This window comes from Aedes albopictus, chromosome 3 (genome assembly GCF_035046485.1).
Source record: "Aedes albopictus strain Foshan chromosome 3, AalbF5, whole genome shotgun sequence".
Classification (NCBI taxonomy): Eukaryota; Metazoa; Arthropoda; class Insecta; order Diptera; family Culicidae; genus Aedes; species Aedes albopictus.
The window spans coordinates 214,781,778-214,804,166 of NC_085138.1; the positions used below are offsets into that span (position 1 = coordinate 214,781,778).

The window sequence follows — 22,389 nt, forward strand, 5'->3', positions numbered from 1 at the left end:
CTTCCAGCTTCCAGCACAATCATGTTGTTCTCCGTAGATTTTATAGGCAACAAAATGGAAAACACCAAATTAATCTAGGATGAAAAGTCGTAGTTCCTTTTACAATCCATTTTCACTGTTTACCATCAAAACTTAATTTCACTAGTGGTAAAAAAAAATTGTTAACTGCCGCTGGATTTGACGCTTTCGTTTGGTTTCGGATACATAGTACGTAATAGCTATCAATCCATACATTCAGTTGACAATTGTCATTCTATCCACAATGGGGGCATCCATAAAGTACGTCACGTTCAAGGGGGGAGGGGGGTTACCGAAAGTGTGACAAGCAATGTATTTGGTATACGAAAAACCCGTACGAAGGGGTGAGGGGGGTCTAAAATTCTCAAATTTTGCGTGACGTACTAAATGGATGCCCCCAATAAAGAAAATGTCAAGACCTTAAGACAAACTCACCCAGGATGCTATAAACTACATTCAACAAATACCCCAGAAAGTTCGTAATTTAGTTCAGCGGTTGTTCATGCAGTTTGTTCAAAGCTGCTAGCCTCACGGGGTAGTTGATTACATCAACGAATTTCAATTGTTCTCGCCAAGTAGCGAATATTTCTGGAGAATTTTCCTCACGTTTCGCATGTCATGTCATGTATTTAAATATTTTGGTGGATTTTTTCGTTGGTACATAGTACAGGACTTCGTTAGTTTCACAGGAAGTGCATGAGCAATGTTGTGATTGGATTCACGGAGCACATATTATGGAAGATATATGTGATTGCATTCACTTGAAAACCACAGATACGTGATTGAATTCACTAATAAGATAACACTAGTTTACAGCATTTTTGAACTCGGTAAGCTTATGATCACTTTTGGTGTAGAATCATGCCCTGAGCTCGAAAACGTGAAGGAAAAAAATTACAGTAGAGCGGAAATTTTTTCGACTTTCCATACAAGGTTGATGATTTGAAATCGATTTTTGTTCTATTTTTAAGCAACGTCGCTCACTTCAAACATCTCATTCTCCGTAATCAATGCTCCGATTGAGCTGAATTTTTTACTGTAACTCGCCTACATATGGCAAATCAAATAAACGTTGAGAAAGAATTTTTAGATTGTTTTTTTCTTATTGAAAAAAATACATTTTTTCATATATTTTTGGAAATTTAGCTAAAACAGGAGATCGTCCCTAAAACTCGCCAGTATCTTGAATTTCATCAATCTGACGCAAAACCAGCATTCAGATGATCGAATGGTATTGTATTTAGCTTTTAATTTATGAAAAGGATTTGAAATTTGTTGAACAAAACGCAAGATATTTGAATTTTAGTAAATTCCATATTTTTGAAAGTTGTAAAACTCAATATTGAGCTAAAACTCAAAAACTGCTCTACTTAAAATTTTTTGAAGCACGGTTTCGAAATCAGGGCTAAATTGAGCTTCAAAAATTTTGGTCGTTGATAGAAGTTCACGACTTTCGTTTTATTTTGTAAACTAGTGTAATGAGAAGGACGTAAATATGTCAATGGTGACAACCATTGAAGGGACTGGGATTGAATTCACTTGGTACTATGGATAGGCAATAATCATGTGATTTAATTCACTAACTATGTGATGAAATTGGCTAATTGATTTACAGAGAGACCGCATGGGATGAACTGTGATTAAATTCACTGACTGATCGTTTGAGTATACAAGGAGTTGTGATTGAATTCGCTTTAATGCGGATGGAGAAAGAAGTGTTTTGAATAGGAGCATAACAGAAGTACTGGAGTTAACTGAGAATGCAAAGAGGGAGCACATATCACAACAAGGCTAGCGAGGGGCTGTCCAGCGAAATCCTGCCGAGAGAGCTTTGGTTCGAATCGTGGTCCTGTGGAAGACCTTTTTGAATTGTATTTTTTTTTTTGTTCGCTTTCCTAAGTTATGCAATATTTCTTGATATCTGCTACCAGGGCTGCTAAGTATCAGTCACAGTTACTGTTTTTTTAGCCGAAAATGAATGGCAGCAGAGGTTGTTTTCAGTTCTACGTTGTGAGATCTGACAGAGTCCGAGAGCTTCATTTGTGAGTGACCCTACCAAGTATCATTCCCAATTATCCACAAACTGCTCAAGCTAACAGGCTATTTGTCGCAAGCGATGGCTTGTGAGAGTGAGTACCCTATATGCCACCTCGGGTGAAAACACTCACCTACAGAAAATAGAATGAAATCTGGCGCTGCCAGTTCTCGCTTTCAGCATACTGCGTGTCGGTCTAAGTACATTGTTTATTTCTCTACCGTGTTGTCGACAAAAAGGAGTACAAAAACGGAAAAATGGAAAAAGCAAAATATCTCAATCATAAAGCACTGTCAAAAAATAAGACTCTCTTTGCCACACGAGTTCAAAAGGTAAAGTGGATTAACCGGCACAGAGGGCTCACCGTTTATGGATGCTGGCACAGTTCATGGAACCCATGGGACACTTGGCAAATAGGCTGGCTCCGTTCAATGAGTTGCCCAGCGTCTGAGGGAGGAAGAAACATTGAAGATTGTGATTGAACTGGCTGGCATCAGGAAAGAGATGTTTTTCATATCTTGTTTTGGATTGGATTTGTGGTAGCGCATTTGTCCTAAAGGGTGTTATCAGGATGAACATGCCATCAAGCGGCCTCTTGCAATGAAACTAGTGCTGTTTCGTTCCTTTGCTACGTTGGAAGTGGTAGTCGGACGAGTTGTGTGTATTATTTGTTTCTGGATCCAACTGGATATACATATTATTATTGATTGCTCCAATTATGAAATACAGTTGTTTTTGCATGTCAAGTCCGAGCACGCACATTTTGCTCTAGGCTGGCACATGTTCAGATCTTCATTATTGGAGTTAGGGATTCTGCTTGAGAAATGCGTAAGTCAGAGTGCCTGGAATCTAAGGCTACAGCACAAAGTTCAATGCGGGTCTGGGCCATCATGAATACTCTACTTTTTCTTTGGAGCAGATCTCTAGTAAGACTATCAGACTCAAATGGGAACATCTATTGGACAAAATCTTGAGATTGTTGCGTAAATGTTGGTAGATGTGTTCATACAAAGTGCATTTCGCCTCTGGAAGCCGTCCGTTTGCAGTTTTATTCATGTAATGGTCTGTTTGATTTGATGTGTTGCTAGTTCGAATGCAAGAGTGATTTGATTGAGTGGAGTAGAGAGTTTTATGATTAAAGCCACACTGTTTGGAGCGATTGTACCAGTGTCCATACAGGACTCTGTTATGAGCGTGTTTAGTTGTATCTAGCCTGTAGCCGAAGCTGTGGATGAGCGAGTGTTCGGCAAGACGTAATAATGGTTTCTTTGGATTCCTTAATCGTGGAGTGTCTTCGTATACAGATGCAAGATTTCGTTGGCAGAGGGCGATGTCAGTGGGTTTGCAGATGCTCGAAAACTTGACAGAGAAGCAGATGTTGCCCTAGTTAGTACGTTACGCCGGAAGAAGGAGGGATATCTGCCCTTCAAGAGTAGGTCGGTATGGTGAGGACTCGTGATTGAATTCACTGGAAGCATGTTGCTGTGTTTAAATTCACTGAGGGTGTACAAGTAGCAATAGTTTCGATTACAGAAATCTATTGTGGAAGATGGTGAGTGTGATAATTAAATTCATAGAGGTGAATATCCGTTCAACCTGAGAAAACCAAGAATGAATGTCGGGCTACAGAGTTCATCGATAGTGCTGTGGAGTTGTGCTGAAATGCGGATGGCCTTAGAAAAGGGGTCCAATATCAACTTTGGAAGGTTAACACAAGAGCTGTACTGCAGCGGTCACATAGAGCGGACACAAGAAAAGCGTCTATCGGAGGAGGTGTTCAATTGGAAAACAAAATATGCCTCACATGAAAAAAATGCGATTACAAAGAATATTCATGGCATCGAAGTCGTATAGTTGGTTCGATTCTCAACGCAGTCGTCAGGAGAGGTGTTTGACTGTGCGTTGCATACTATTATGTCGTCTGGTGTCGTGCTCCCATCAATAACAAATGGGAAGTCGTGCTGTGAGCATTGAACGTGTTGACGTTTTTGCATTTACAAGTAAAATTCAGTGCAATTGAAAGCATTTGACTAGAGCATAACGGAACCACAATTCAACGATTATCAATAATAAGGGATAGTTCGTTGAAATATAAGATAACTAAGACGAGAAAGTTGCGTGTTCAGAAGATAATATGAACAGTGAACCTATACCTGCTAATGAAAAAACACCTCCAGAGTGTTTGAACTTAGAACTGTGTTTGCTGTTACCATTGGCCAGATGGCCAGGATAAGGGGTCAAAGGTATCCTTAATTAGGGGACACATTTTATTGTAAAGAGTGAGAAAAGAAGCAGGTCTGCTGAAATTCGAAAGTGTTGGTCTGACGATAACATCATATTGTCTGAAGGATGGTGGAATGCCGATCAGGGGAATCATTGGAGGTTCAAGGAGTACCAATAGGTGTAGTTAATTCATGGAGCGCGGCATCGTGTCACTACGCTGATTTGGTGTCTACCCATTATGGTGTTTAGACGGTTTTGATACTCGATGGTTTCAAGGATTAGTCGGGCTTTAGAAAATTATATGCCAATGTACAAATTCAGTTTATAGAAAGGGGGATGTGGTGACGAGTGTCTTACTCGTTCACAATGCACTCGCGCGCATACATGCACCTACGTGGAGGCATAGGGTCTTGTGACACATTCTATCGTGACGTTACAACGTTTTGGCGCATTCGTAATCAGATTTTCCACTATAACTCATGGAAACGAGAGTAAACCTTAACATATTTTTTTCATATTCGGATTTCTTGTAAAATTTCTGATATATTTGACCTATTGAACATTTAGTTCTCATTAGAAAAACGTGTTCAAAATGCGTATTTGTAGCGTGACGTTACAACGCGCTAGAATCCAACCCTCTCTAACGCGCTACCAACATCTTAAAAAATCTGCTCGGATTTTCATGATATTCTGATTTTGTTTTTCGATAATCGACTTTTACATTTCGTGACGTTACAACGCCCGTTCAGTTCCAAACAGGGTTCTGCTCGCGTTGTAACGTCACGAAAATGCACATCATGTTAGAATCAGAATAATCAGCCAAATTTACCCGAATTTGTGAACACATCATTGCATTATCTTCACTGCTTCAGAGGGAACTTCATTCTATTGAAAATCCGTTTTGTGATAAATGGCTCGGAGGGCCTAGTTATTGCTGTCAGTAGTGTGAATACCCCTTCATGAAGGTTAATGACACCGGCACCCATCTTCGCTTTAGTATCACCCATATTCTTCTAGTTTTGTTCCAAAAACTAGCGCGCTGAGATTCATTATTTTACACCGCCAGATATTTAAATTTTTCAGCATATAACTCATCACGCCGTCGAGATAAGACACATTCTACCGTGACGTAACAACGTTTCTACGCATTCGTAGTCAGATTTCTACTATAATTCATAAAAACGACTGTAAACCTCAATTTTTTTTGTCATATTCAGATTCCTTGTAAAATTTCCGATATGTTTGACCTGTTTAACATAAAGTTTTCATTAGAAAAACTTGTTTAAAATGTGTATTTGTAGCGTGACGTTACAACGCACTAGAATTCGACCCCCTCTACCGCGCAACCAACATCTTGAAATATTTGCTCGGAGTTTTATTTTATACTGAAAATTTCTTCCACCATTGAAATTTATTGATTTGTTCTTCAATACAGTGAAATGTTTTACATATACATTTCGGATTCGTTTTTGGATTTTTACATTTCGTGACGTTAAGTTCAGTTTCAAACATGGTTCTGCTCGCGTTGTAACGTCACGAAAATGCACATAATTTTAGAATCAGAATAATCAGCCAAAATGGCCCTAATTTGTGAATATATTATTGCATTATTTTCACTGCTCCAAGAGCAACTTTATTCTATTGAAAATCCGTTTTGTGATAAATGGATCGGAGGGCCAAGTTACTGCTATCAGCAGTATGAAAACTCTTTCATGAAAGTTAATGGTACCCATCTTCGGCCTAGTACCACCCATATTCATCTAATTTTGTCCCAAAGACTAAACCGTTGATATCACAAGTTTACAAAATAAAATGAAAGTTGTGAACTTCTGTCAACGATCAACATTTTTGAAGCACAATTTAGTGCTGATTTCGAAACCGACCTTCAAAAAAATTTAAGAAGAACAGTTTTTGAGTTTTAGCTCAATATCGAGTTTTGAAACTTTTCAAAATATGTAATTTACTAAAATCCAAATATATTGCGTTTTGTTCAATCAACTTTCAATCTTTTTCCATAAATTAAAAGCTGAATACAATACTATTCGATCATCTGAATACAGGTATTGCGTCAGATTGATGAAATTCAAGATATTGGCGAATTTTAGGGACGATCTTCTTAAATTTTAGCAAAATTCCCAAAAAAATTTTGAAGAAATGTATTTTTTTTTTTCAATAAGAAAAAACACACTTAAAAATTCTTTCTCGACGTTTATTTGACATATTATATGTAGGCGAGTTACAGTAAAATTTCAGCTCAATCGGAGCATTGATTACGGAGAATGAGATGTTTGAAGTGAGCGACTTTGCTTAAAAATATAACAAAAATAGATTTCAAATCATCAACCTTGTATGGAAAGTCGAAAAAATTTCCGCTCTACTGTAATTTTTTTCTTACGCGTTTTCAAACTCAGGGCATGATTCTACACCAAAAATGATCATCAGCTTACCGAGTTCAAAAATGCTGTAAACTAGTGTATTCATTACTTCACACCACAGATAGGGTCTTGTACCATTTGGACAGGTGTACCAGGCAGGTGTATAGAGTTAGGCACGTGCAGTATCTAACCCCGAACAAAAATTCAAATCAATCGGTTTGAAATTGACTTACTTATAGCGGCAAGTGCCTAAAATAGGCACACCTGCCCAAATGGTACAATACCCTATTTAGATTTTGCAGCATAAAACTAATCACGCCGTCGAATTAAACATTTTTTCAATAATTTATGCAATGTCATTGATTCAATTAAAACGCTTTAAGATGTGCGAGCAGTTATTGAACCAAAGACATACCTGAGCATCTGCATACCAGTTAGAGGCATCAATTTCTGTGATTCCAGAGACAAATAGACCTAATTCTGACAAAAAAAAAACATCCTATATATGTCAGAGTCATAATTACTTAGAGATATAGTGTCTTTGGCAAAGTTGTTTGATAAGTCAAAAACTTACAGCTGATTTACTATTGGATGTGAGATTCTAACATACTGGGCGACGCAAATTAAAAGTTTACAATAGTTTACAAACGATTAGAGTTTCTCAAAAAGTTTTCAACAAATTTTGACTATTTGAGAAACTATTTTTTGGCAGAATTTTTGGGCACTTTATTAAAAGTTACAACATGTTGAATATTTTTTTAAATAAATATGAAGTGCATGATTTTTCAAAATTTCAAAATATATATTGATCTTTGATTACTATTTCATTTGAATACAATATGTCTAAAGTGAAAAAGTTCCAGCTTGCAGAATACTTTTCAAGAAATTCTAATCCCTTTCCTGCTTTTGCAAAATGGAAACTAACGTCTTCTAGTGGCAAAATCTCGCATCTATTGGTAAATCAACTGCAATGCAAGTCCTTTACTTACCAAACAGCTTTGCCGAAAAAATCGTATTTCTATTTAATAGAGATCCTGAGATGTATGAAATTTAAAATTTGTAAATTCTCTAGCGCCGCCTGTTGGAGGAACTTTAAATCCAACTATCCATCATCTGTAAGTCTTCGACCAACTTAATAACTTTGTAATGTCGTCAGTGTTTCACCTGTTGGCCACTGATATCACATAAATTTTCGGTTTGAGTGGTATTTGATTACGCTTAACAATTTTTACAATATCACAGTACAATTACATCGTAGATTTTGGCCAAACACCATCTCCCCCGTCCTTCAAAAGTCAACGTAATTTATGAACGGTCAATGGTACGCAATTTAGAAACGATATCTTGAAAAAGAGCTCATTCACAACGAGAACGAAACTGTTTTGAATATAGAACTACTTTTGTCCAATTCAGAAGCCGTCCAAGGCAGAAAGATTTGGTCTTTTCCACAGAACTTTTTTTCGTGACGTTACAACGCAAACTTCAACCAGGTGAAACTCAGGCTTCCGTGAACCATTTTTTTTCTTTTGGTCTCATTTGAAAGATCTTTTTGAGTACAAAGAGCATACAAAATTTCATATTTATAACGTTTTCCGTATTTGAATAAAATTTAAAAATGTTGATTTTTCGTGACGATACAACGCAATAAAAACCCATACTATGATCAGCCATATTTCAGAGTTGTAAAGTCTGTCGATTAAAAATCTTTTTATGCTAAAAAATCTACATACATTTATCTACAAATGATGGAAGACTTTTGAAAAATCAGTGTGTTGGTGTTTAAAATACGACAGTTTGGATGACAAGTGTGCCTAAATGACTTAAAATCTTGATTTTAATGTTAATCTTAATCGTCGTTCAATTTATATTTATTTTCATACTAATATCATGTCGAATACATTTTTGGATGGCAAAAGTAATGTAGAATGTTATAAAAATGTCAAATATGCCATACTGTACGTGCCTAAGTATCAACTCAAAATTTCACTTTTCTGGCCTCAAAAAGAAATATTATTGTTTATACAATCCAGTCTGTTTCTTTTTAAGTGAAGAATGATTGTTGAAAGTAAGTTAATATGTTAGATTCTACCATCGTCTTTCGTTGTTTGACAGGTGCAAATTAAAATAGGATTGTTTATTTTAACATAAATTGATTTTACTTTCTATCGTATCGTATATTGAAAATAAAAGCATAATATTATTATTTACATATGAATATTTCTTATTTTTGTTTTCATTTTATTTTCCATTTCTTGCTATCAAAAGCCAATGTTAGTCACTAAGTATAATGATTTTTGATCAGCATCATGGTGCACCTTTTTATTTATTTGTCCGGATCGGTCCGGATACATATCCAGCGGACCAAGTAGTGAACGCGACGTAGGGGAATCTGCATACAGACAGGAGCTGAAATCAAATTATATTTCTAAGATTAATAATAATCTTTATATTATGATTTTTATTATGAGTTAAAGTTATTCAGCAGATTGTTTATTATTTGTATACTCACCAATAGAAAACAAATAGACTTGGGTTCTGCATTAGTCGAAGATGTTTTACCACCTTCTGAGTAAGTTTTTGCATCAGCGGAACTCCTGGAAGTCGTTAATTTTCAATTACTCCGTTGGTCTACAAAATTATTTAAAAAAATATGTATTTAATAATAATAATTGTTGCGTACCTGTCCAATATTTCTTGTTCAAACACATTTTTCGTTTTTTTTTCAATTAGTAATTGAAACAAACACACTTATTTGACAGTTAAACATAAACAAGATCCAGCTCACGAGGGAATCGACGTTAGTGTGCTCACCAATTAAAATAAATCTTATTGAATTCATGTCAAATATTTTAATATTCACAATACTTTTTTATTCGAGGGATAGGGCAGCTGAATTAAAGATAGGTTCAAATGAACTCTTGTATAATCAATAATAAACATATTTTTGTTTCTACAATTTTTTTCCGTAAGGCTTTATATTGTAAAAACAAACAGAAATAAATTTAAATTTAAATGGAATAAAATTGTAAAAATAACAATATATTACATGATTTCAAAGATATTTGTGTATGTAATATCAACAATCACTATTTTTAGTTTAATGAGAACAATTTTCTGTCCGTGTTGTTCAAACACATTTTTCGTTTTTTTTAATTAGTAATTGAAACAAACACACTTATTTGACAGTTAAACATAAACAAGATCCATCTCGCGAGGGAATCGACGTTAGTGTGCTCACCAATTAAAATAAATCTTATTGAAATCATGTCAAATATTTTAATATTCACAATACTTTTTATTCGAGGGATAGGGCAGCTGAATTAAAGATAGGTTCAAATGAACTCTTGTATAATCAATAATAAACATATTTTTGTTTCTACAATTTTTTCCGTAAAGCTTTATATTGTAAAAACAAACAGAAATAAATTTAAATTTAAATGGAAGAAAATTGTAAAAATAACAATATATTACATGATTTCAAAGATATTTGTGTATGTAATATCAACAATCACTATTTTTAGTTCAATGAGAACAATTTTCTGTCCGTGTACGGGGCCCGTAGAATGTGTCTGTACTATTTGGGTAGGTGTACCTATTTTGAGCACTTGCCGTTATAACTGGATCAATTTCAAACCGATTGATTTGAATTTTTGTATAGAGTTAGATACTGTACGTGCCTAACTCTATACAAAAATTCAAATCAATCGGTTAGAAATTGCCTTAGTTGTAGCGACAAGTGCCTAAAATAGGTACACATCCCCAAATGGTACAAGACCCTATTAGTCGACCCACTCTTCGCAGTCTAAGACCGTTCGCAATGCTGTTTTATTTTGTATGGCGAGTTTTAAAATTTTTAAAACTCGCCATACAAAATAAAACAGCATTACGAACGGCCTAACAGCAGAATAGTTAGTCTGATATAAACACTCGTGCTTGCCAGACGCGGTTACCACAGTATATCACAAGCAATTGTTCTATCCGCATTTCTCTCACTCTATGTCTGTTTTCATGCAATTTGTCGTTTAGCCTGGGTTGAAGCGAAGCGATTCATCAACCCAGACAAAGCAGCAGATAGCATATGGAAGCAGAAAGAGAGTGAGAGAGAGTCAGAGCGGTTAAAAAATGCATAAATAATAGTAATTCCGTGAATCCTTTATTTTTTGGTGTAGGTATCGGCAACTAGTGAACGTTGTTTTGACTGTATATTTTTTAACTCTGTCTACGGAAGATATTTGCATTTCAACAAGTTCTATGTTAGAAATAAATAATAATAATAATAATAATAATAATTTATTTAATCTTTTATTTTTACTGTAGCTTTGTGAAGTTGCTTCTGAGCTCACTGAGGAGCATTCGTCATCAAATTTAATGAGTGAGAGATTAGAAGCAGAAACGAAAAAAAGATTGAGACTTGAAAAAGATGTTAAGGAGCAACAAATTAAATATAAAAGCTTGCAAGAATCAACCGAAAAAATGGAAATGGAATTATTATGTGCTCAATCTGATTTGAATGGAGATTTAAATGACGAATTAGAAAACGATGAAGTTGGAGTAAACTTGTACCGAATAAAATATGAACGAGCCATGCGTGAATTGGAATTTATAAAAAAACGAGCACTAGCACAACACGAGCACGATCTGGAGCAACTTATAGGATTGAAAAAACAATTGGAGAAAAAGGTAAGTGGTCCAATTTCTATACAGCCATTCCAATGGCCCATACAACCCATAACGCGCACGGGTATTCAGCATGACCATGCTGAGGGTGACGGATTTGACACCCAGTCGTTCCAGAAACTTTTCGTAAATGATATTTCTTTGACTTCCTTGGTAGTAGAATATGTTCGTGCCTTCCACACAATATAAGAAAGCAAAAAGGTCATTGGCAGAGGAAACTCTCAGAAGTTTGAAGCCTGCTCAGAAGGCTTTGTCCCAGTCGGGATGGTATGGCAAGAAGAAGAAGAATATACAGTCGGGTCTTCTATAAGACGCTGCCACCCACTTTACACCCACTACAATTTCTCAGCTCACGGTGTGTTGAAACACGATTATTATCGCACTTTCATGAACCTAAAATATTTTTTCGTTATAAGTTAGCCTTAGCTGTGTAGATTATGATACTGGAGATTAAAATATCTTTCATCGGGGAAAATGAAAATAAATTCGATTTTAGTATTTTACCACTTTTCTCATATAATATGGTGTATCACGCAAATCTGATGAACCTAAACTACGCTACAAAAAGTCCCCTTTTTAATAATAAATTTGAAACTATTCAGAGAGAAACGAATGCAAAAGTCTTTACAACGAGCTTAAATTTGTTTGGCGTACGGTTCATTTGTCCAGCCCACTGCAGTCTGCCGAAAGTCATAAATCATTAAACAAATATGGGGACTTAATAACGCTATATTTTAAAATTTATGTAAACTGTCCAATTAAGTTATTTTTGAACAAGTTAAGCAGAAATACTGATAGCTCTTCGAATATCATAAGAACTATTAAGTACATTGTGCTCTGATTATACAACGCTTGATGTTTTATGCACTAACAAGAGAAAATTCATCCTATGAATACTTTTATTCGCATGTTGGACGCATAGGGCCGATTTCTTCACCCTGGCTTAAACGTTAAACCAGGTTTAACTATATGGGTAAGCCTGGTTTACCGGTTAATCCGAGGTGAAGAAATCAGCCCTTAGAGAATAGCTTTTAATTACTCTTTCGGCACACGCCCTTGATAAACGTACTTTAAATTATGCATATGTAATCATTTTTTTACAGTGCAATCAATCAATGTTTGGTTGAAACAGTTTTAAATATGATGATGATGAACCTGGGCGTGTTAGTGGAATACATGTACGTAAAAAGAAAATCGGATTAAGTACTAGACACTGAAGTTGAACTAACAGTTGAGGTCGAACTACGTATCTGCCAAAGATTGCAAAATCTTAGTGGAATTAAAAGAAACAGTACTTAACTCGATTTTCTTTTTACTTAGTTTTAGATATGTTCATGTTACATTGTTGTTTATGCTGAGAAAAAAATCAACTAAATTTACAGATAAAATAAAAATTGAAAATGTAGAACCAGATTAAGAAGACATCAATGTTTTGGAAATGTCAGAAAGCATAAAAAAACAACAAGCAGTGATGCGCAAAGTGAGGCAATATTGACGCAATTTGAGATTTCTATACAACTTTTTAAGAACTGTTATTAGTTCTTCTGTGCTTCATTTCAGAATCAATGGATGGTATTGATACATTTTGATTGCTTAATAGTTATAATACATGGAATATGGTTGGAAGGTATCGAGTATACGGGTAACTTTTGTAATTCAACTCTAATGGATAGTTTCCACTTTGTAAGTAAATACAGTGCAGTGGTCTTTTAGTTTTCTGACTAGTTGTTTTAATCACTATTCCTTTTTCATTTCGTTTTTATCACGCTTTTCAAGAACAAGTGACATTTCTCCCCATACTGAATCTGTTGTCTTACTCACTTTGCAAAAAAGAAAGGAATTTTACTTGGGAAAAAGAAACTTTATTTTATGCAATCAAAACATTGAAACCATTAAAATGCATGAAGTTTTTATCAAGACCAAAGTGTTTTATAAAAAAAAAATACTTGATAACCCAGACGAACATAAAAAAAATCACTGCACGAGACTACAATTATTGAAATTCATCAGGTTGCTTGCAAATTTATTTGTTTCCAATATATTTTAGGCTTATACTATAAGATGTCATTCACATTGACATATATTAAGCATGCGTTGCATTCGGTAGGGTAAATTCTTAATAAAAACTTGTGATGTTTTGAAAAGGATTTCAATAAAATTTGTATAATTTTTCTTGAACAAATGATTGTTTGATTAAAACAAATTGTTATGACATTCAAATTGCTTATCATGACTATATAATATCATGTTAACACGCTGTTCCATCTTACCCCGGTGTACCTTACCCAAGTAACCATTAAGCCGTAAAAATGGCATTAAGACGGCTCTATAGTCGAATGTAGAACCTGGCAAACAGAGCTAATTGGTTCTATATCCTCTTATAGAGCTGCTCAAAAGCAACTTTTGACGAATTATTCGGCTGGTGTACGGCCAACTTTAAAATATCGTACCAAGTCTCTGGAGCGAAAGTTGTCAAAAGTGAGACAAAGAAAAAAAAATTGTTTATCTCCTGTTCTTTTCTAGCTTCCTTCGCTTCCATTGAAGTTGCTTTTTTGCTACTTCATCCAGATTCTAGCTGTTGTCCTCCGGGTTCCTGATCAAGTCCAAGTCCGTTGCCTTTCTCATCTGCTCCACCAATGCACCATGGGAATGGTATTTAAACCATGAAAAAAAAATAGTTTGGGCATTTCGAAGGTTGAAAATGATATGGGATGAGGATGATTCAGTGGTAAGCTTGGTGCTGATGAACGTAGGAATTGATGCAGGAGAAGCAATGCTTATATAATTGGTCGGGAAACGTTTCAGAAAAAGAGGGAAACGAGCTGGAGCTTGTCTAGATTGAAAAAAAAAAATGGAATAATCAAGATAACCAGATTCCATTATCTATTTAACAACACCATTCCGATAAACATTTTAACAACAAAAATAATCCCGTCCGACATGGATGTTTAAAATGTATTGATTATGACCGACTCGAGTCTGTTTTGGTCGAAATCTATTGTTATTGATGTTATGCTTTTGGTCGAAACACAAAGTGACCGAACGTGCGAAAATTGATTTTAAACCTACCTAGAAATGTCGCAACTTAATTTGGATTAGTGCATATTGTTGCTCTTAATTAGCTTAATGATGCGCAATTGAAAAAATAGATTCAAATATACTTCGCAGCTGCAACTTCGCATGTGCTTCTAGCGACGACTTCGATTTGGTGGTGCGACGATAATATAAACGTAATGTGCTCCAAGCCCTGTGACAGCACTGACAAACTTCTTTACAGCTGGTAGGCTTTATATAGGCTTACAGGGCTTATTTTAGTTCTTACACGTTATAGATCCTATAAGCATTAGGAATGCTTATATAGAGCTATTTAGCATTGAAAAGCTGTTTGATGGCCATTATAATGCTCAGAGCAGTGCTTAGTGGTTACCTGGGTATTTTAAACCAAATGTTGAATAATCATTTTTGAATACATTAACATAATATGACAACGCCAATCTTATGTGTTATTTTAGTATTTGCGACTCAACAGCCCATTTAATCCTAAAGGCAGTGTTGCGAAATGAGCGAGTACTCACACAACTAGTCAAACTCACTCATGCGTATGAGCAGTACACCTTAAACTCACCGTGAGTATTACTCACGTTTGAGTAAGCGCTGTACAGCTCACACTCACTCATGAGTATTGACGTGCAAATACTCACTCACGAGTATGCTTACTCATTTTTATACGGTATTCTTAAATTTATATAGAGGCTTGGAATTCTATCAAACAATAAAATGGTATATTTTATTGCGGCGAATGTATTGAATTAGTAGACAAGGTTGCTTGTCAAAAATTCTATTGTTATTTTTTTTAATTTAGTGAACTATAACTTACTGGTAGTTTTTAACGCTCCGTTAAAGGCGGTCCTGAAGAGGTCCCCTTTGAGCCCAACCTGAGTGCTTTTGTTTTAACTTAAGGACAGACTTGTTAGAATCCAAAAATGGACGCCGCAATGGCCAACTTTGGCACCTACTCACGATTTCAAGGGCACAAATCTCTTCGTGCGCTTTTAATTTTAAACTAATTACAAGTGAGCAAGAACAGAATAATGAAATACATTGTTGTTTGAAGCTTGCTGCTTGAGATTTGTGTGTCTGAAGTTTCGACGCAATGTTGAAGCGGGATTTCAAGACGTTTGTCCTTAAACCTATTGTAGAGTGACAGAGATCCACCCCCTGAAACGGCTATCATCCACATACAACTAGCGTGAAGCCAAAAATTTGGTGCTGGACGTGGGGCTGATTTGAATGGGCGCCAAGGGCGTAGCCAAGGGGGGGGCAGGGGGGGGCCGTGGCCCCCCCCTGACCGATCAACTATATTCTAACTTAACTGAAAAACTTAGATGATCAGAGCTGTTTTTGACTAGTAAAAATAAAATTCTCCTGCATCCTCGTATTTTTTTAATGTATGCAGGAATTCCTTCGGAAATTCTTGGAGGAATACCTTCGAAAATTCCTGAGGGTATTCCTTCGGAAATACCTGGAGGAATTGCTTTAGAAATTCCGGAAGGAATTCCATCCAAAATTCCTGGAGGAATCCCTTTGCAAATTCCTGAAAGAATGCCATCGGAAATTCCTGAAGGAATTCCTTCGGAAATTCCTGGAGCAATTCTTTCTGAAATTCCTTGGGAAAATCTAGGATGAATACCTTCGGAGATTAGTGGAGGAATTCTTTCAGAAATCCATAGAGAAATTCGTGAGGAAATCCTTAGGTGAATTCCTTACGAAATTCCTGGACAAAATAATTCCAAACTTCCTGGAGGGATGCTTTTGGAAATTCCTGGAGGAATTCCTTCGGAAATTGCTGGACGAATGTCATTGAAAATTCCTGGAGGAATTCCTTCCGAAAGTCCTGGAGGAATTCCTTCGGAAAGTCGTAGAGGATTTTTTTTCGGAAATACTTTTTGGATTTTTTTTTCGGAAATTCTTGCAGGAATTCCTAGCGGAATTCCTGGAGGAATTCCTTCGGAAATTCCAGGAGGATTTCCATCGGAAATTCCTGGAGGAATTCTTTCAGCAATTTCGGAAGGAATTCCTTCGGAAATTGCTGGACGAATTCCTTTGGAATTCCAGGAGGAATTCCTTTAGGAATTCCTGGAGGAATTCTTTCGGAAATTCCGGGAGAAATCCCTTCGGAAATTGCTGGGCGAATTTCATTGGAAATTCCAAGAGGAATTCCTTCGGAAATTCCTGCAATAATTTCTTCGGCAATTACTTGATGAATTCCTTCGGAAATTGCTGGACCAATTCTTTTGGAAATTCCTGGAGGAATTCCTTCGGAAATTCCCGGAGGAATTCCTTCAGAAATTCCTGGAGGATTTTTTTCGGAAATTCTTTTTAGATTTTTTTTTTCAAATTTCTGGAGATTCCCGGAGGAATTCATTCGGAAATTTCAGGAGAAATTCCGGAAATTTCTGAAGGAATTCCATCGGAAATTGCTGGAGGAATTCCATTGGAAATTCCTGGAGGAGTTCCTTCCAAAAGACTTGGAGGAATCCCTTCGCAAAATCCTGGAAGAATTCCTTCTGAAATTTCTGGAGAAATTCGTGAAGGACTTCGTTCAGAAATTACTGGAGGAAATTGGTGGACAAATTCCTTTGGAGATTTCTGGAGGAATCCATTCGGAAATTTCAGAATGAATTTCTTCAGGAATTCCTGGATGAATTCTTTCGGAAATTCCGGAAGGAATTGTTTCGGAAATTCCTGAAGCATTTCCTTCAAAAAATCCTGGAATAATTCCTTAAAAAAATTCAAAATTCTTGGGGGAATCCCTTCGCAAATTCCTGGAAGAATTCCTTCGGAAATTCCTGAAGGAATTCCTTTGTAAATTCCTGAAGGAATTCGTTCGGAAATTCCTGAACGAATTCCTTCGAAAATTTCTGGAGGAATTCCTTTGGAAATTCCTTGGGGAGTTCCCTCGAAAAGTCTTGCATGAATACCTCCGGAAATTTCTGGAGGAATTCTTTCAGAAATCTATAGAGAAATTCCTGAGAAAATCCCTGAATGAATTCCTTAGGACATTCCTGGAAAAAAATCATTCCAAGTTCCTTAGAGGAATGCTTTTTTATGATTCCTGGAGGAATTCCTTCGGAAACTACTGGACGAATTCCTTTGGAAATTGAAGGAATTGCTTCGGAAATTGCTGGAATAATTTCTTTGGAAATTACTGGAAGAATTCCTTTGGAAATTCCTGGAGGTATTCCTTCGGAAATTCCTGGAGAATTTTTTTCGGAAAGCGTTTTTGGATTTTATTTTTGGAAATTCCAAGAGGAATTCCCTCGAAAATTCTTGGAGGAATTTCTTTACAAATTCCGTTAGGAATTCCTTCAAAAAATCCTGGAGGAATTCTTTCGGAAATTCCGGGAGGAATTCCTTCGGAAATTGCTGGACGAATTCGTTTGAAGATTCATGGAAATTCCTGTGGGAATTCTTGCGGAATTTCTTCGGTAATTCCTGGAGAAATCCCTCCGGAATCTCTTGGATGCATTCCTTCTGAAATTCGTGGAGCAATTATTTCGGAAATTCCTGGAGGGATTGCTTCAGAGATTCTTGGAGAAATTTCTTAAAAATTCCCGGAGGAATTCCATTGGAAATTCCTGGAGGAATTCCTTTGGAAATTCCTGGAGAAACTCTTTTGGAAATTCCTAAAGGATTTTTTTTGGAAACTCCAGGAAGAATTCCTTCAGAAATTCCAGGAGAAATTCTGTCGGAAATTCCTGGAGAAATTCCTTTGGAAATTTCCAAAGGAATTTCTCCATGAATTTCCGATGTAATTCCACCAGGAATTTTGCGAAACAAATTCCTTCAGGATTTTCCGAATGAATTCCCCCATGTATTTCCGAGAGAATTCCTCCAGGAATTTCCGTGGCAATTCCTCCAGGAATTTCGGAGGGAAATCCTCCAGGAACTTCCGGAGAAATCCCTCCAGAAATTTCTGGAGGAATTACTCTAGGAATTTCCGGAGGAATTCCTCCAGGAATTTCCAAAGGAATTTTCAAGGGAATTCCTCTTGGAATTTTCAAAGGATTTCCTCCTGAAATTTCCGAAGGAATTCCTTCATGAATGTCCGAAGAAATCCCTTCATGAATTTCCGAAGGAATTCCTCCAGGAATTTTGCGAAGGAATTTCTAAAGAATTTTCCGAAGGAATTCTTACATGAATTTTCAAAGGAATTCCTCCAGAAATTTTCCGACGGAATCCCTCCACGAATTTCCGAAGAAATTCCTTGAGGAATTCCTCCAGGAAATACCGAAGGAATTCCTTAATGAATTTCCGAAGGAATTCCTCCAGGAATTTTGCGAAGGAAATCCTAAAGAATTTTCCGAAGGAGTTCCTCCATGAATTTCCGAAGGAATTGCTCCAGAAATTTTCCGAAAGAATTCATTCACGAATTTCTGAAGAAATTCCTCCACGAATTTTGAAAGGAATTCCTTCAGGAATTTCCTGAGAAATTCCTCCATGAATTTCCGGATGAATAACTTCAGAAATTTCCGGAGAAGATCCTCCAAGAATTACCGAAGGAGATCCTCCAGGAATTTTCAAAGAAATTCCTTCTGAAATTTGCGAAGGAATTCCTCCTGGAATTTCCGAAGGAATTCCTTCATAAATTTTCGAAGGCATTCTTTCAGGAATTTCCGAAGGAAATCTTCCAGCAATTTCCGAAGGAATTCCTCCTGGAATTTCCGAGGGAATTCCTGCAGTAATTTCCGGTGGAATTCCTCCAGGGATTTTCAAAGGAATTTCACCTGGAATTTTCAAAGTAGTTCCTGCCGGAATTTCCGAAGGAATTCTTTCGTGAATGTCTGAAAGAACTCCACCAGGAATTCTCGAAAGAATTTCTCCAAGAATTCCTTCACGAATTTCCGAAGGAGTTCCTCCATAAATTTCAGAAGGAATTCCTCCAGGACTTTTGCGAAGGAATCGCTCAAGGGTTTTCCGAAGAAATTCCTCCAGGAATTCCCGAAGGAAATCCTTCACGAATTCTCGAAGGAATTCCTCCAAGAATTTCCGAGGGAATTCCTCTGGGATTTTCCCGAAGAATTCCTCCATGAGTTTCCGGAGGAGCTTGTCCAGGAATTTCCGCAGGAATTCCTCAAGGAATTTTCAAAGGAATTTCTCCTGGAATTTTCAAAGGATTTTCTCCTGAATTTCCGAAGGAGTTCCTCTACGAATTTCCAAAGAAATCCCTCCCGGAATTTCAAAAGAAATTTCTTATGGATTTGCTTTGAAATACCTCCAAAAATTTCCGAATGAATTCCTCCAAAAATTGTTGACGGTTGTCCTCAAAAAATTTCCTTAGGATTTTCTCACATAATCTTTAAACGTGTTTCTGAAGGATTATTTGAAGAAGTTTCTCAAGTTTTCATAGAAGTTTCGCAGTACATTTTTGAAGGGATTTCTTGAGGAATTTCCGAAGAAATTTCTCAAGGATCTTTCGCTGGAATTCCTTGAGGAATTTTATAAAGATTTATAAAAAAAAACGAAAAAAAAAATCCTCAACGAACTTATCAAACAATTTCTCACAAAATTTCCGAAGGTATTCCATAAGACATTTCAGACATATGTCAAAAAAAAAATTCCAAACGAACTCCTTTAACAATTTCTGAATTTTCCTTATCAAGGCATTTTTAAAGGAACTCTTTAAAGAATTTCCGAATGAGTTCCTCTAGGAAATAAAAAATCACAAAAAGCATTTCTTCAGGAATTTTCGAAATATTTTTTCAAGGAAGTTTTGAAAGATTTTTAAAGAAATTCCTTAAGGAATTTCAGAAGGGATATCTCAAGAGACTTTTAGTGATTTTGTTTTTCAATATTTTCGAAAGAATTGCTTCAGGAATTTGGGAAGGAATTCTCACAGAAATTTCCGGATGAATTCCTTTAAGAATTTTTGAAGGCATTCCTCAAGGAATTTTCGGAAGAATTCCTCACGAACACTCCGAAGGAGTTCCTCAAGGAATATTCTAAATCTATTTCAAAGAAATTCCTCAAGGAATTCCCGAAGAATCTTCTAAAGGGAATCGTAGAAGAACTCTCGAAGGAATGTCTTATGGAATTTCTCAAGGAGCTTTAGAAATGAAGGAATTTCTCATGAAATTTATGAAGAATTTGTCAAGGACTTTCAGGTGGAATTCCTCATGGATTTTCGAAATAAATTCCTGAAATTATTTTTAATTGATTCCTTTAAAAATTTCCGAATGCATTCCTCTAGCAACTTTCAAAGATATTCCTCCAGGAATTTCCGAAGGAATTCCTTTAGAAATTTTCAAAGAATTTTTTCCCGTAATTCCGAAGGAATTCATTAAAGGATTTTTCGAAGAAATTTCTCTAAAAATTTCTTAGGGTATTCCTCAAGGAAAGCAATCTTAGTTTGATTGGAATTTTTGAAAGAATTCCCGGAGAATTTCTTAAAGTATTTTCTGGAGCTTCTCAAACGGATTTCTGGTGGAATTAAGAATAATATTTGTAAAGAATTACTGGGAAAATTCTCAAAGGAACGCATGGTGAAATTCGTAATAAAACTTCTGGAGGAATTATTGAAGAAATTTCTGAAAGTATTCCCAACGGAATTACTGCAAGTTTTCCGAAAGTGATTTCTTCTGGAATATCTACATTAAAATAACATGGAAAAAGTTCTGGAGAAACTGCTGGATAAATTCAAATTCATGATGGCATTTGTTAAGAAATTCCTGGAGCAATATCTTGAGGAATTGAGGATTATAATCATATACATATGATTCTTCCATTGAACCATTCCTGTTAATCACCCATATTTCATACTTCACTTTTATTTTTTTTTAATCATGAAGTATTTGAACTCCTTGTTACTGCAAAGTGGTTTTCAGTTTAAGGGTGCTCGCCCCCCTCTGGCCGAAAAGCTGGCTACGCCCTTGATGGGCGCTCCCAGCTTTTTAAAGACTTTGGTATGTGTATGTGACCTTTACTTTATTCGGCGAAGTTAAAGATAAAACTACAATGTAAAAGTCCTTCATATACCGTTTTTTGGTAGCATGCTTCTGAACTCAGATAGTGGCAATATAGATAGTAGAGTAAACATAAATCCACGGAGATGAAACAAGCAGTCAAAATATGTATTCAAACGAACATGACATCATATTCAACCGTCGCACTCTTGAAAAACTCTATTCACTGCACTTAGTGATATATGCATATTTATGTTTATACTATCTGTAGTGTAGTTGGGGCCCTTATAACCGAGGCGGTAAACGCACGGGTATTCATCATGACCATGCTGAGGGTGACGAGTTCGATTCCCGGTCGGTCCAGGATCTTTTCGTAAAGGAAATTTCCTTGACTTCCTTGGGCATAGAGTATCTCCGTGCCTGCCGCACGATATACACATGCAAAATGGTCATTGGCAGAGGAAGTTCTCAGTTAAAAACTGTGGAAGTGCTCATTGAACACTAAGCTGAGAAGCAGGCTTTGTCCCAGTGAGGACGTCACGCCAAGAAGAGGAGGACTATCTGTAGTGGCGAGTAAGTATACCTCTTTGAAAGTGAGTGTTCCCAACACTGCTTACAAACTGGGAAGCTCAAACGCCTCGCGAAGATTCCTATTTCTCGATGTCGGAATGACCGGAAATGGTGACAGTGGCTGGAGAGAGCTTGCAGGCAAAGAGTTGGTTGTGGTGCACAGGATGCCCATTGCCCAGTTGTCAATATTTTGAAATACATACACTTTACATTATGTCCACTTGAATACAAATCATGCATTTTATGGAAAATTATAGTTTTGATTCAAATATGTAGAGTTAATATGACCATGATTCAATATGAATCGAAAATCTGAATGGATTTAAGGTTATGTGAAGATAAAGCATTCTTAATGGGATATAACCCTTATATCCTCAAAACTGTCATTGATCTGTCTTCAATAAGGGTATCCATAAGACAGATGCATTTTTTTTTTGAATGAGTAATCAGTTTTGTACCGTCAAGGCGTCATTCACCGTGGGGGCTCCATTCACCGTGTGCCTTCGAATATTTTTTCATTACCGTCTAC

General features: G+C 36.3%; 1 protein-coding gene across 19 annotated transcripts in view; it reads left to right on the forward strand.

Moving 5' to 3' along the window:
- Positions 1-22,389, forward strand: part of LOC109405099 (unconventional myosin-XVIIIa) — a 1,227,991-nt gene that overhangs the window by 822,024 nt on the left and 383,578 nt on the right. For 18 of the 19 annotated variants that reach the window (XR_009999527.1, XR_009999528.1, XM_062861168.1 and 15 more), the window contains one exon: positions 10,969-11,331. The exons of the other annotated variant lie outside the window; for it this stretch is intronic. Coding sequence is in view for 16 of the 18 variants with exons in the window: in XM_062861168.1 (XP_062717152.1) it covers positions 10,969-11,331 (363 nt within the window). In the remaining 2 variants the exon portion in view is untranslated. The remainder of the gene's footprint in view (positions 1-10,968; positions 11,332-22,389) is intronic. 19 annotated transcript variants of the gene reach the window in all.